Here is a 12,340-nt window from a genome sequence, read left to right as displayed (position 1 = left end):
CAAGTGTCTCCTGAAAATACCGGTACCTCATTTGACCAGAGGTGTCACTTTTTAACCCATCCAAAACCTATCCATCCAGTTTATGCCACAAATCGGTGTATGGTCGTCTGAGTTTGAGATTTGCTGCAGCTGCTTGTAAATGTTCCCATTTTGTGATGTTTGCTTTGTCCCATTCAATAAACTCCTGAAAATGCATGAATGATTTTGGCTCCCTTTTCCAACCAGTCAAAACTCAAGTGATTGATTCTGTCTCAAAGAGCATACAGGTTGGAATAGTGCTGGGTGATATGATATTGCCAAGACGGTGGTAAATAATGTAACTTCCTACTAACGTTTATACTGTCATTCATGAAGCATGGGCTATGTATGCTGACTGCACACAATACAAGAGCTGGAACTCCCATCAGCAAACATGTGAAATTATATATTATATATATATATAAATATATATTAGGGCTGTCAAACGATTAAAAATTTTAATCGAGTTAATTACAGCTTAAAAATTAATTTATCGTAATCAATCGCAATTAATCGCAATTCAAACCATCTACAAAATATGCCATATTTTTCTGTAAATTATTGTTGGAATGGAAAGATAAGACACAAGATGGATATATACAGTACACTCAACATGCGGTACATAAGGACTGTATTTGTTAATTATAACAATAAATCAACAAGATGCCATTTACATTATTAACATTCTGTTCAAGCGATCCATGGATAGAAAGACTTGCTCTTAAAAGATAAATGTTAGTACAAGTTATAGAAATTTTGTATTAAAACCCCTCTTAATGTTTTCGTTTTAATAAAATTTGTAAAATTTTCAATCAAAAAATAAACTAGTAGCCCGCCATTGTTGATATCAATAATTACTTACACAATGCGCATGGGTGCTGAAGCCTATAAAATCAGTCGCACCCAAGCGCCAGCAGAGGGCAGCAAAACTCCATAAAACACAATTAACAAGTGGGCAGTTCACTGTATTGTCATTTAAATCTGTCTGAGCAGGGCATGTACGTTAATTGCGTCAAATATTTTAACGTGATTAATTTAAAAAATTAATTACCGCCCGTTAACGTGATAATTTTGATAGCCCTAATATATATAACACTTAATGGAAATGAATAAATACTAATAAAAGTTAGAAAAAAAAAAAGTAAGTAAAACATTACGGTAATAGTTATACCTTAATTTTTAGGAGACAATCACTAACAAAACCAACAAACAAGTAATTTTCAATAACAATTTACAAAAGGGTTATTCCCAAATCCCCACGAGGGAGAACCAGCAAGCCACTGAGCTGGTGCCCAAGACATATATAGTATATGCAATATTTACAGTGCAAATGTTATGGTTTAAGAAAATATATATTTATAGCTTTTTAAGTAAGTCAACCTGTGTGGCAAAAACATTTAATTTTGATTAAATTCATGGAAAGTGGAGCAAGTCTCGCCTTCAAATTGTAATTGATTCTTGAGAACTTGTTTTGTCAACATAGCACAAAATTGTGCTGTGGGGTAGCTATAATATATGCTAGTTGTCGAGTGTATCTCTATGGGCACATTAGGCAAACTCTTCTTTTGTCTGCTCTGATGAAGTCAGATGCCAGTAGCAGAGTAATGAATGAAAGAAGTATTGACACAGACACACAGCAGACCATGACACACTCAGATCTAGAAAGGTTGCCACCCATTTTTTTTTTTTAAACCAGAGAGCATTTGCATCCAACAGTCACTATCCTTTCTTCATCTAAAACATGTCAGAAACAGTCACTGGAAAGCTCACCACTACTCTATCTTCTGCAGGGCCAGCTAGCTACAAGGTTAAATGCTGTCCTTCCTTGAACTCATTACCTATTGATCCTACATTGCAGTGGACAGTTTAACTGACTATGAACAGCAAATAATATGGTAACTTACTAACCGTCAAGAAAGAAAATACTACAACAGCTACAAAGGAAGCATATAAGACAGGTGTAATAACTGAAAATCAATTCAGACAAGTACAGTACATTAAGTCACAGTTCCACCAGATTTTTAGTATAAAGTCAAAAATACTTTTTTTTTTAGACCTGCAAAATAAAATTGAAAAACCTCAAACTGGCTTCAAACCATTACCAGAGCATAATCCACTGATGTAAAACCCTAACCCTAGCTTTCTGTCTTTAAAGGCCAAATGTGAAGTAAGGTTGGCCAACCATGTTTTGGAATAATATCAATGGCTAAACAATTATAAGCATATTTTCATTAACTTTTTTAACGCAACCCTTCCAGATTCTTTGTTTAACCCATAGCAACGCCCTTGACAACGAAAATGCTTTTCTTCGACAATCTTCGGAAATCTTCGGTATTGACGTCACACCGAGAACTGCGAGGGAAGTCCGCCATACACACAGTATTGTTGCATTGCTTCTCGGTAAGATGCCACGGCGGTGTGTGGCGATATATTGTTCTCAATCTAAAGAAAAGTTGTATGAATGGCTGAAGGATAGCAGGGCACGTAAATGGACATCTTTTGTTCGCACTAAGCGAATGAATTTCATGCCATCATCCAGTCGTGTTCTCTGCTACAAGGACTTCGAAGATGCCTGCTTCCTCAACCGGACTGCTTATTATCAAGGATTTGCAAAAAAGTAAGTGATTTTTGGAAACATGACTGATGCCTTTGTCAAAGCAGAGCTGCCAACTTTTGTGGAACAGTGCTTAATTTGTAAATAATAAGGTGCCGGAACGCAAAGTACATATGACAGCGCAGGGATGACTGCACGTGGACAGGTCCCAGAACATATTGTAATAGCCCGAATAGGGAAATAGAAAGGAGAGGAGTGAATGATGGCTTCCTTCACTTTATTGTGGCAACAGTTAAATAACAAATAACAAAAATAACAGCGGACTGCTGCAACATGCGACCGCCAACTTCGCTCTCACGCCGCACACGTCTCCTCACTTCCTGCTGCGTCACCATTCTGCTGTCCGATGGCCCCTTCACGGGCCCGCACCCAGTTACGGACATTACATTATGCAGAAAATGGTGCTGAAAACAAAACGCGAATGCCCACTTGCTATGCTGTGGGACTTTCCTTTTTTTCTTTCTTTTCTATGTGCTTTTCTGACTCGTTTTGAACCATCTTCCTTCTTTTTGAAAAAAAAAACAGTAAATGCAACAGTCTTTTGGGCATACGGAAATACCGTTTGATCCTGGCTGCTTGCTCCCAAGATGCCGCAAATTTCAAGTTTTTATCATTTTTTTTTTAGTTTCATGAGTGTGATTTGTTGGTCCAGCTTCTCAGTGCACCAACAAATCTCCGACTCTTTCATATGTTGTTAATTTTCATATACTACATGCAATTCTTGGGATTTGTTGTGTAAATGAATGTATGCATATTATTATTTTATACTGTAATGTCCTAACTGCGTGTAATTTTCTGATATAATGTTTTTCGAGGCACCTTGAAGTGCATGCAACGTTACTCTTGTTTTGGTCACGTGACGCGGGAGTGTGATAGAGAGGCACAGGCTCTATCTATTGCTCCGCACAGCCCGCCGAGAGCCCCAAGCTGTGTTCGTAGTGTTAGCTCCATGTGTTAATAAAGAAACAAAGTTGTCAGCACATCGTGTGTTCGATACCTTTGTCAACAAAAAGCTCATAACAAGACACTATGCACGATCCGTTTAAGAGAGGCTGGGACTGGAGAGCTGTGAGTAGAAGGAGGCGAGGGGGAGATGAGCGAGAAGCAAAACTTGGCGGTCGAATGTGGCGGCAGTCCGCTATTATTTTGTTTTCTTATTGTTGCCACAATAAAGTGGAGAAAGCCATCAACGACTCATCTCCTTCTTTCCCCCCAACATTTTTATATTATTATTTTATTTGCACGAGAGCTGCCGGATCTGCCAAAATGAACATGAAGTCTGATTATTATTTTTTTTAAACAATGTCATCAGATAGACAAAAACATAAAATTATGTGCAAATGCCGGCATCTTCAAATCATGAAAATAATAACAGCCTATATCTTACCAATCTTGTAATCACGATGGGTCTTGTCTCCATTCCATGTTAGGTAGTCTAGGCACATTGTTTGCAACCTGATTAGCGTCTGGCTAATACATGTTAGGTCCAACATAAAGTTCTAACCTCCTCTTCTTCCTCAGACTCATCAAAAACTTGGATCTACTCCCTTGCACCCGATCTATCGCTTATATCGCTGTTTGAATCATTGTTCGAAGGGCTTTGTATGGTGGCCGTATGGAGCGCTGCCATCGCTGTTCTCGGTGTGACGTATCACTTCTGGGTTCGTCACCTTTCAGGCTTGAACTTCGGAAAAGCGATTACTTTTTCAAATATACAACAATAATAAATAATATACAACAATTTTTTCATGCTTTATTTGTTGGAAATTGTTCAATTACTTTAATTGTGACCCTATTTGGCATCTTATGAAATTACTTCACATTTGTTCTAGTGTTGTATCGGTCGCGAACGATTCGTTCTTTTTGAACGAATTGTTTTGGTGAACGAGACCGAACTAATCATCATCTGCACTGATTCGTTCTATGAAGGTGGTGCTTGTTCGCTGCGTGGGAGGGCGTTGAGCAAGCGGCAGCGTCTTCTGACATCGCACACGACCAATCAGACGCCAGCCTCATCGCGGGCAGGGGAGGGAGCGGAAACAGAATCAGGGCGTTTGTCACTCACGTCCACGTGTGGCCAATAAGCAGCCAGCGTGCAGGCAGGGGGGCAAGACTGAGTTTTGTCACTTCCCGTTCAGTGACTCGGTCCTCCGGTTCCTGACCTAGCTTGCTGCTAACTTGATTTTCCAGTAATGACTATGCGGTGAACGAATCAGAAAATGAAAGGAAATGACTTTGTCACATATTTGTTAACGTGGAGCCTATCAAATGCTGCTCAAACAGACAAAAACACCACACAAATCTAGCGAGCATTGTTTAGAGTAGTACTTTTCTCAACAAACTCGTGACTGCCTATGACGACATACTATCAAATTTACAGTAATTTAAAACACGGGTAGCTACGAGGCAAGCAAAAGCTGAGCTGTGGTCGCGTGACGGCAGTGAAGCGGGCAGAGAACTGTCACTATATGAAGGCTTCATGGCAGCGATATTTACCTCATATGTGCACAGAAAAAAATATTTAGTATGATCACCATAATACTGATTTGCAATGAAACTGTATATACATGTCAATTTTTTCCCGAGTGTTTTTTTTTTTTTTTTTTCGTGTCAGCGTGTCGGGTGTTGGTTGGTTTGACAAATTATGTCAATCCGTCCATCATGTGCTACTCAAGCGCCCAAAACAACGCACGCAGACACGGGAGATGTCGCAATATGTCTACATTTTTCTTAACAGACTAATGAGAGTAGAAAGGCGACATCGTAAAGAGCTAACAATTATTTCTCGTCAGCATTTGACGATCTGAGATGCGGGGACGACAGGGGAGCTGACCGGATTATTTTATTTATTAATACCAGTGCAAAAAAAAAAAAACAATATGATCACCATAATACTGATTTGCAATGAAACTGTATATACATGTAATTTTTTTCCGAGTGTTTTTTTTTTTTTTTTTTCCCTCGTGTCAGGTGTTGGTTGGTTTGACAAATTATGTCAATCCGTCCATCATATGCTACTCAAGCGCCCAAAAACAAAGCACGCGGACACGGGAGATGTCGCAATATGTCTACATTTTTCTTAACAGACTAATGAGAGTAGAAAGGCGACATCGTAAAGAGCAAACAATTATTTCTCGTCAGCATTTGACGATCTGAGATGCGGGGACGACAGGGGAGCTGACCGGATTAATTTATTTATTAATACCAGTGCAAAAGTTCAACACGATCATCTTAATACTAAAAAACAAAAATACAACAGAGCGAGATGTAAATATGATGTGTTGGTCGTTCCATATTCAGAAATTAAACTTTCGATGTATTTTTATTTTCGTGACAGCAAACATGCTGTATATGTATGTGTGATCAAGAACCTGCTAAAGAAAGTCCGTGCGCCCCCGCCCCCTACTCCCCTCACAAAAGGAAAATGTTTAACCGTGTCCTAAATCGAAATGCAAGCACGAGCCATGACTTTGAGCCCATAGAACTAGGACAGACGACGCGGAAGTTCTCCCTCGCTTTTGCAGCAGCAGGAGGGAGACGAGGCTGTCTGTGAAAGCAGAATGATACCGCCTGTCACTCATTTCTGAAACTACGACGAGTGGTCAATGTGGAAGAGAGGGAGGGACCAAGCAATGTCACTTCCCGTTCAGTTATACTGCGAAGCGGTCTTTGGTGATTCGTTCGGCAACGTCACTTCCCGTTCAGTAACCGAACGATTCGTTTGGGCGGGGAGGGAGATGAGGGGGGCGAACGATTCGTTGAACGATTTGTTTGAACGAATCTTTTTACTGAACGAACCGGAATGGATTCGTTTACTCAAGTGAACGACAAATCTCGTCACTAATTTGTTCTTTAAACTTATTGTAGTGTTTCCTGAAGAATGTGTCCCATTTGTGTCCGAGTGTCCCTTCTAATTGAGTCATAATAACAACACTGTACAACCACAGAGTGTAAAGAAAAACTGCACATAGCAACAGCGACATCATCCCTAACGTTTGCCTGCTCCCATTTGAAACTCAGTTTTTACTGATCTGGGCGCCACTATGACAGCTGCTATGTTTTCCTCTCTGTGTTTGAGAAGCACATATTTAGGGAATTTGGGCGGTTACGTGTTCTCTACATCAAATGGGTGAAGATTCCAAGAGATCCCAGAAATGCAAGTGTTCTATGCCCCTTCAATATATATATATATATATATGTTTTTTAACAGATACAGTAAATTACACTTCATGATTGTGGTAACCAAAAAAACCACTCCCATACAGATATAATGAAGCATTTATATTGCCATAGTCCAAATTCAAAATCTGTACCAGGCTTTAAACAAGTTTATTTTGATTGTGAAATTGGGCAGTTTAGAATGGAGTGTCAACGTAAACTGCCAACTCCTGAAACCAGAGGAGCCAGAAACAGTAGTCAATGTCTAGTACTGCTGGCTTTTTGAAACACTTACAGGACTGCAATTTGTAAGATATGAGGATGGGCCATGGATACAACAGTACAATATGATTAAAATGACAAATTGAAAAACAAAGGGGAAAAAAAACAGCAAAAAGACTTAACTTTGTAAATCCTACTGGTCCCTGTCTTGTGGACCCAGGTAACGACAATACCTTTTGTATCATTCGAGTGGAATAAAATTCAACACACAGGCAAGATAAGCAAGGTGGTAATTTCAAGGCATGTTCCAATTTAAAAATCCTGTTTTTTATCTACAATGAGATTTGTCTGAAAGAGCCACGCAGGGAAATATAGTCAATGTTGAATTTGATCAAAACCAGGCACTGACATAATCTCTATCATTATCCCCTGTATACAGAGCATACCGATGAAAACCACGAACCCATAGTTCTTAATTCATCAAGAAAATCGTCAACATCAAGAACAACTTTGCTCCAGTTTACTCAAGCAAGGAGGCACCACTGCAAACAAAAAAAGATATATCGGGGTAAAAAATTAAAATGAAAAAATTAAAAGCTTTACTGACCTGCCACTAGTGCTGCTGCTGGTGCTGCTGACAGAGTCTGAACTGGAGGAGCGGCTGCGAGAGCCAGAACCACTGTGGGAGCGTGGAGGCCTACTAGCCTGGCTTGCCAGCCTCTGGGGGGAGGGGTTTCGCGAATGCGCAGAGTGTGGAGAGCGACTGCGACTCTGTCGAAATGACCGTTCTTTGCGTCGAGCCCTGTCCTCTCTGTAAAGGTCCCTGTGAACCACACTAGCCAACGTAAAGGCTTCCCTGGTCCGAGAATCATAACGAGGCTCTGGTGTCCCAAAGCGACATGGACTCCTGCTGTGAGAGCGATAGAAACCAACCCCGCTGGATGTAGATCCTCCACTTGCTCCTGCAGCAGCCCCTGCCGCCCCACTTGTTCTAGAATCACTGTTGCTGTTTCCAGCAACAGCATTAACGATACCGCTGACTCCGGAGGACAATGTTGTACTGTTTCCCATGGCCGCATTAGAACTATTCCCAGATGAGCTTAGAGTCCTTTCTCTCGCATAGTAGTCCGTGTCATAATGCCGTTGTCGTTCAAAGCCGCTTCCTTGACGCTCGTGGTGACCATAAGCACCGTGGTCGTATGCCCGCTCTCTACTTTCAGAAGTCCTAGGAAAAGACAAAACAGATGAAGGAAAATCATCCATATGTAATGTTTGAGACTTATACAACCTATTTACAAGTAATTTCAGTCTGACTAATTTAGCACAAGATTTTCCCAGTTTGTAATGTTCCCCAATTTATTGCCAGTCATCATTAAAAATGGTTATCAAAGACAAAAAGGTATTTAGAAGTGATTTAACAACTAATCGATATATTGACTGGTTAAGCACAATCAAATTGAAATTGATCAAAATGCAAAACATCAATCAACATCTTTTAGATGTACTGTCTTATTAAAAGGGATGGCTATTCCTCAACTCTCCAAAATGTTTCAGCAACAAAATTCATCATCAAAAACATCGCAATTGTGTTCCATTTTTTTTTAATGCGTTAGGTAAAAATTACCTGATTGCGTATAATCATATTAAATCTAAGGCCTTGAATCCATCAAATTGAATTGTGACCGTCTTTGGAATATTGGAAAAATATTGTATTGTTGTTCAAAATAATCAATATTGTATTGCCATGAAAGTGGTAAATTACATACCGAGCAATTAGGGGTATTTTTTTCTAACCATGTACAGTGGCATGAAAATGTTTAGGCATACCCAGATGCGGAGCGTTTTAATGCCACTGTACTCTAATTTGTATGTTTTGAAGAAAAGCATTAAAGCTGCTGTGTGTAGTTTCTGTCGCCCCAAAGGTTGGAATTCTGCATAAAAGTACTGTTGCTTGGATTATGATGTAGGTTCTATAAAGCTCTCGCTTGGTCAATGTTTGATTCTAGAATATTTTTATATTGTATAATAAAAGGACAACAGGTCAGGAAAAAAAAGGTTCTGGTCAAGGTAATCGTTGTATGATTAATATTGTTTTCTGCCAAAGACTATGGTTAGCTAGCTTCTGAAAAATTGGAAACAAAGGGGCACACTCCATCGACTGTTAGGTAAAATGTGTCATTTTCAGGTGACATGTTCGCATGTGATACTCATTGGATTGCAGTATCTATTCTATTTTAATTCCTAATCGAATAGACACCAAATACAAGTATTTTCTGACCATTTTGAAAAATTATGGTATTTTAAATGAGTATCAATTAACATTTTCTTTACTCAGTCATTAATGAACCTTTCGTAACCCATACAGCTGTGTCCTACACTTAATCCCAATCAATTTGATACCAAACAAGTATTTTCTCACCAATTCGAAATTCATCGGATTTTAATAAAGTTTCAATGAACATTTTTATTGATTCGTCATTAGCGACAATGCCTATCCTTCCGTAACCCCTACAGATGTGTCCTATGGTCAATCCCAATCAATTTTATACTGAACGCAACTATTTTCTGGCGAATTTAAGAATTGATTGTATCTTTGTATCAATTAACATTTTCAATGATGGGTCATTTGCGATGATACATTACTATGTCCTTCAGTCAACAGTACAGCTGTCTGTCCTACGCTCACTCTGAATCAATTTGACACCAAACATGAGTATTTTCTGATGACTTTAATAAACTGATTTGATTATAATTAGTTAAAGTAATCAAAGAAACAATAATTCTAAAAAATCAGTCTACAAACTTTAATACGGATATCAACAGTGTTGTGAATGTTCATATTTTGGGCGAACGAGAACTGAATGAGTCATATTTTTGTCTCTGAACTTTACTGTGAACGCGCTCATTCTAGTGGTTGTGAGCGGCGTTTATAAGCTCATTCATTGTCAAGTACTGGTGTTGCGCAGCAAAGAACATACGCGACTACTGCGGTATATGTGATTTCAACTCTTTTTTTATGCACATTAACTCTTAATAATAATTAACTCTTAATTAATACATCTCACTAGATATCATATAACAGAACAATGATTTCCCCCATCCCTCAAGTCTCATCCCATTGGCTGTATGAGCCCAGAGTGATCATGGGACACATGGTCCGTAAAACACATTCATTAGTTTTGAATTAGAGCTTTTCCGACAAAACTGCAGATAAAGCCATAGGCTAAAAACAATATTTAAAAAAACAAAAAACTATCCAATCTGGCAAATCAAACTGCCTGAGGCTGTCACGTCTGTGTTGTTTTAGCAACTATGGCAGCTTTTGCTCCCGAAGCTTTTATGGTGGTGAATAATCATTCTTTTACATTCAGTTGGACTTTATTGAGCATCTTTGGATAATATTTAAACAAGCTGCATCATAAACATACTTCTGCAACATGAATACGACGTAAATAAATGCTTAACGGCACGGGGAACGCGGTGAGAGAGAACTTTCCTTCGTGTGCGTCCATGACCAAACGTAACTACATAATACCTTTATTTAGAGAAGGTTTTTAGTGTTTACTTTGGAATTGCTGCATTCTCAGCTGTTTATAACATTATGTGCATGTGCAGAACCGCAAAGTTGTAATTTCTGTTGGGGTACAAAATCTGACAGAACACTGGCCTAATACCAACATTTAGGCGAGTTTTACGAACAGGTCAGTACTGACGATGATTTGAAACTGAATATGAAGATGAATCTGACACAGTTTCAGTGTTTAAGTGGATAAAATAATTGCTGTCTGTGTTTCAAATATCGACTGTCAATAATAGCTTGCAGCAATCATTGGGGAGAAGAAAGAATTACAAAAATTAAAAAAAAAAAAAAAGAAAGAAATGACAACAAAAGAATTACGAAAGTTTGTTTTTTTTAACCATGAACTTTAGTTCAAAATTTTGAATTATGAATTTGAAATTTGTGAACTGCAATTTCAAATAGTTCATGTAGAAAATGTATTTTCCCAACACTGGATATCAATCTAATATATGCATAATGAAGCTTTTGATCAATCCATCCATTATTAAGGGAGTAATAAGCCTCAGAAAACAGTACCTCTTAAATGACATATAAAAGGTTTAATTAATCAGTGAAATTGAAATTCGGCCCATTGCTTTCCATTCTTTATTTAAATGCAAATCAATCCGGAGGAAACTCCAGAAAATAGCTTCAAGGTTCAATGGGCATTGACCCATACAATATATATATTATATTTCATTCTGATCCATGCAAAAATAATGCGGGAATAGATTTTAAAAAATTGATGGTGTACACACCACCAAAAACAACAACATGAGTGGCAATTTAACAAGCCTTCAGCCTGTAATAATAATGGAGGAATAGATTAAAAATGATGGTACACACCAACAAATATAATCACCAGTGGTGACTTCATAGACCTCCAACCTGTCGAAGGTAAAGTACTGCAGCTTTTCGTATGGTTGAGCAAATGTTGGTTATTTCCAAACCTAAAATGACTTGTGTGCACGTAACAAGACAGAACAGAATCTTTTGAATCACTTTTTAAAAGTCACTTTATGTCCGCCCCCTTTATTCAGCTATTTTTATCATTCCCATCACACATCCATCCATTTATTCTTATATTGCTTATTGTTACGAGAGTCGTGGTTGTGCTAGAGCCTATCCCAGCTGGCTTTGGGCGGGAGGAAGGGTACACCTTGAACTCGTTGCCAGCCAATCACAGGGCACACAGAAAAATAAGCATTCATGTGGAATTATTTGTATTTTAAAATCTATTTATCTATCTTTACCATACTAACTCAGCCCTCCTGGTCATCGTTTCGTTCCTTTTCAATTTTATACAACAGACAAGCATGATAATTGCCATTGCTTATTTCATATGGAATAATTGTGTTTTAGTTCGACCAGTCTTTTTTATGACAAGCTAATAGGTGATTGGTAAATAAGCAGCTTAGTCAAGTTTGTATTTTGCACTTATTGTAAATATGAATGTCAGTTGTAATTTTGCTCTGTTAATCTGTATCAAGATTGTAAATTATAGCTTTTTTGTGTCATCTATTACCTCATTCACTAGTAAACCTCATGTCACAGGACGTTCCCTTCTTTAAAGTGCCACAAAATATGGTGTTCAATGGCTACATGAAGACAGAACTTATAAAAAGAAAGATTAGATTCCCATCTTTCACCATAAAACACGTTTGTTTTTACTCCCCTCCGTTCTTTAGTCATGAGCAGTTGAACATCATAAACAACATTGTTTATGTCTTTGGTACTGAATAATTAAGCAAAGTAAATCAGCTTAATAT

The 12,340-nt window shown here is 38.3% G+C and overlaps 1 protein-coding gene across 2 annotated transcripts in view; it reads right to left on the bottom strand.

Moving 5' to 3' along the window:
- spen (spen family transcriptional repressor) overlaps positions 1 to 12,340 on the bottom strand; it is a 40,362-nt gene that overhangs the window by 15,366 nt on the left and 12,656 nt on the right. For both annotated transcript variants that reach the window (XM_057819786.1, XM_057819793.1), the window contains exon 3: positions 7,620 to 8,237. In XM_057819786.1, coding sequence (XP_057675769.1) covers positions 7,620 to 8,237 — 618 coding nt within the window. The remainder of the gene's footprint in view (positions 1 to 7,619; positions 8,238 to 12,340) is intronic.

The sequence above is a fragment of the Corythoichthys intestinalis genome, chromosome 2, assembly GCF_030265065.1.
Source record: "Corythoichthys intestinalis isolate RoL2023-P3 chromosome 2, ASM3026506v1, whole genome shotgun sequence".
Taxonomy (NCBI): domain Eukaryota; kingdom Metazoa; phylum Chordata; class Actinopteri; order Syngnathiformes; family Syngnathidae; genus Corythoichthys; species Corythoichthys intestinalis.
The sequence above is the reverse complement of the archived record's forward strand: the minus strand, read 5'-3'. Positions and strand labels throughout refer to the sequence as shown.